This window comes from Perkinsus marinus, assembly GCF_000006405.1.
Source record: "Perkinsus marinus ATCC 50983 genomic scaffold scf_1104296951516, whole genome shotgun sequence".
NCBI lineage: Eukaryota > Perkinsozoa > Perkinsida > Perkinsidae > Perkinsus > Perkinsus marinus.
This window is the reverse complement of record NW_003209256.1, coordinates 422-1,972: the sequence shown is the minus strand read 5'-3', so window position 1 is coordinate 1,972 and position 1,551 is coordinate 422. Positions and strand designations below refer to the sequence as shown.

General features: G+C 46.2%; 1 protein-coding gene across 1 annotated transcript; it reads right to left on the bottom strand.

The window, feature by feature from the left end:
• Nucleotides 1-274: 274 nt before the first annotated feature.
• Pmar_PMAR007909 (hypothetical protein) lies at nucleotides 275-811 on the bottom strand (the record flags this gene model as incomplete). Its single annotated transcript, XM_002777524.1, has 3 exons — nucleotides 275-364; nucleotides 554-721; nucleotides 767-811. 3 exons carry the CDS (start codon nucleotides 809-811, stop codon nucleotides 275-277), a joined length of 303 nt encoding a protein of 100 aa, XP_002777570.1.
• Nucleotides 812-1,551: the final 740 nt, after the last annotated feature.

Here is a 1,551-nt window from a genome sequence, read left to right as displayed (position 1 = left end):
CTTAGCAGCTCCTTTTGCATTCCCACCAGCAGTAGCAGCAGCAGCACTACGCGAAGTAGTTGCAGCCTACCACCACCCAACAGGCTCTACATCGACTGGCAATACTACCAACACACTACCTCTTCGGGAACTTGAGGGGAACTGCCTGCTGACGTCATTGGAGAGTCACCATCAGCTGTCACCGTATCCACCGACATAGCCGTTGGGTCCACATCTCGAAGAACCACATAGTCCTCTGTAGGAGGACACCATCCCACACCCTTTATCACGATAGTCATTTCTTACTGTATGAGAACTCGGGCTCGTCCAAAGGCTTCACGAATTTCACTCCACTGTATGCGACGACTTCCACAACTTCGAACGCCTGAAAACAAATGACGTCCCATCGATATGAAGCCTTCCAAGATCCAACATGAGCAAAACAATCACCATCTTTATGAGAAAAAAATTCCAAGAAAAAACAGCTATAGACTCAACTCGTATGGAAAACAGTCAAAACTCCGCTAAAATTTTCACTCACCACCAACAAGCAGTGTCCAATTATCAACCCTACCTGATCGAAAGCGTTTATGAAACTGAGGACACTGTCGAAGCCCAACATGTTAAGACTCAGAGGGATGTTCCAACGACTATAGAAGGTCTCCTCCACTGCCCGTAACGGTATCCCTTCACACTTCTTCCCACCCTCGGGGGCATTAGCAGTAGCAGCAGCAGGGCTCGTCTGAGCTTATACAATCCTCATACAAGCATAGCATTGCCTACTAACCTTCATCGCATCAACCAGGGCCACGTGGAGGGCCTGAGCTATCATCGATACTGTTCGGTTCTCTGGTGGGGAGAAGTCGGATGGTAACGTGATAGTCGATGCACCTGGAGGGTGAGGGATAATTTTCCAAGTACAGTATAATTGTTATTATTATATATATGCTAATTTACAGTATTGTACGTTTATCACACGAACTGGTTCCCTTACTAATAGTGTTTGAAAAAAAGTAACTTTTTTTCAAGATTTTACATGACTTCAGTGAATTCACTGCTCTTTTTCACCGTAAGCCTACCATGGGGGGGTACATGCACATGGTCAACTACATGTGTTGTTGAAACATGACGATTCTTGAAAATTATCGCTAATTTTTGTATACTTCTCTTCAAAATGGCGTGGACCCTCACATCGTCGGAAACTCACAAGTTCAGTTGAGGAAACCAAACATATATTTCCACACTGATTCTCAATGACGTCTACAAGTCTAATTTCAATATATTTTTTGTTCCTCGAATGCCCCTCAGAACCATGCTACTACCATTTTCATATCCTCCCAACCGTCGTCGTTTCGCCGCATACTCCCTCCTAAGTCCTCAACCATTCACGAGGAACTCCCATGAGAATTTACTACCAATGCTCCATTCGCCGCTCGTAAGCAATAGCCTCTTCCTGGCCCGTCCGCTCCCCCTGCTCGAACACCTCTTCGGGTAGGGTCTCCTCAACGTTAACAGGCTTGGTCGGAGGCGGCAGTGAACCCGCGGGGTTCCTAAGTGGATAAGAAACATCAC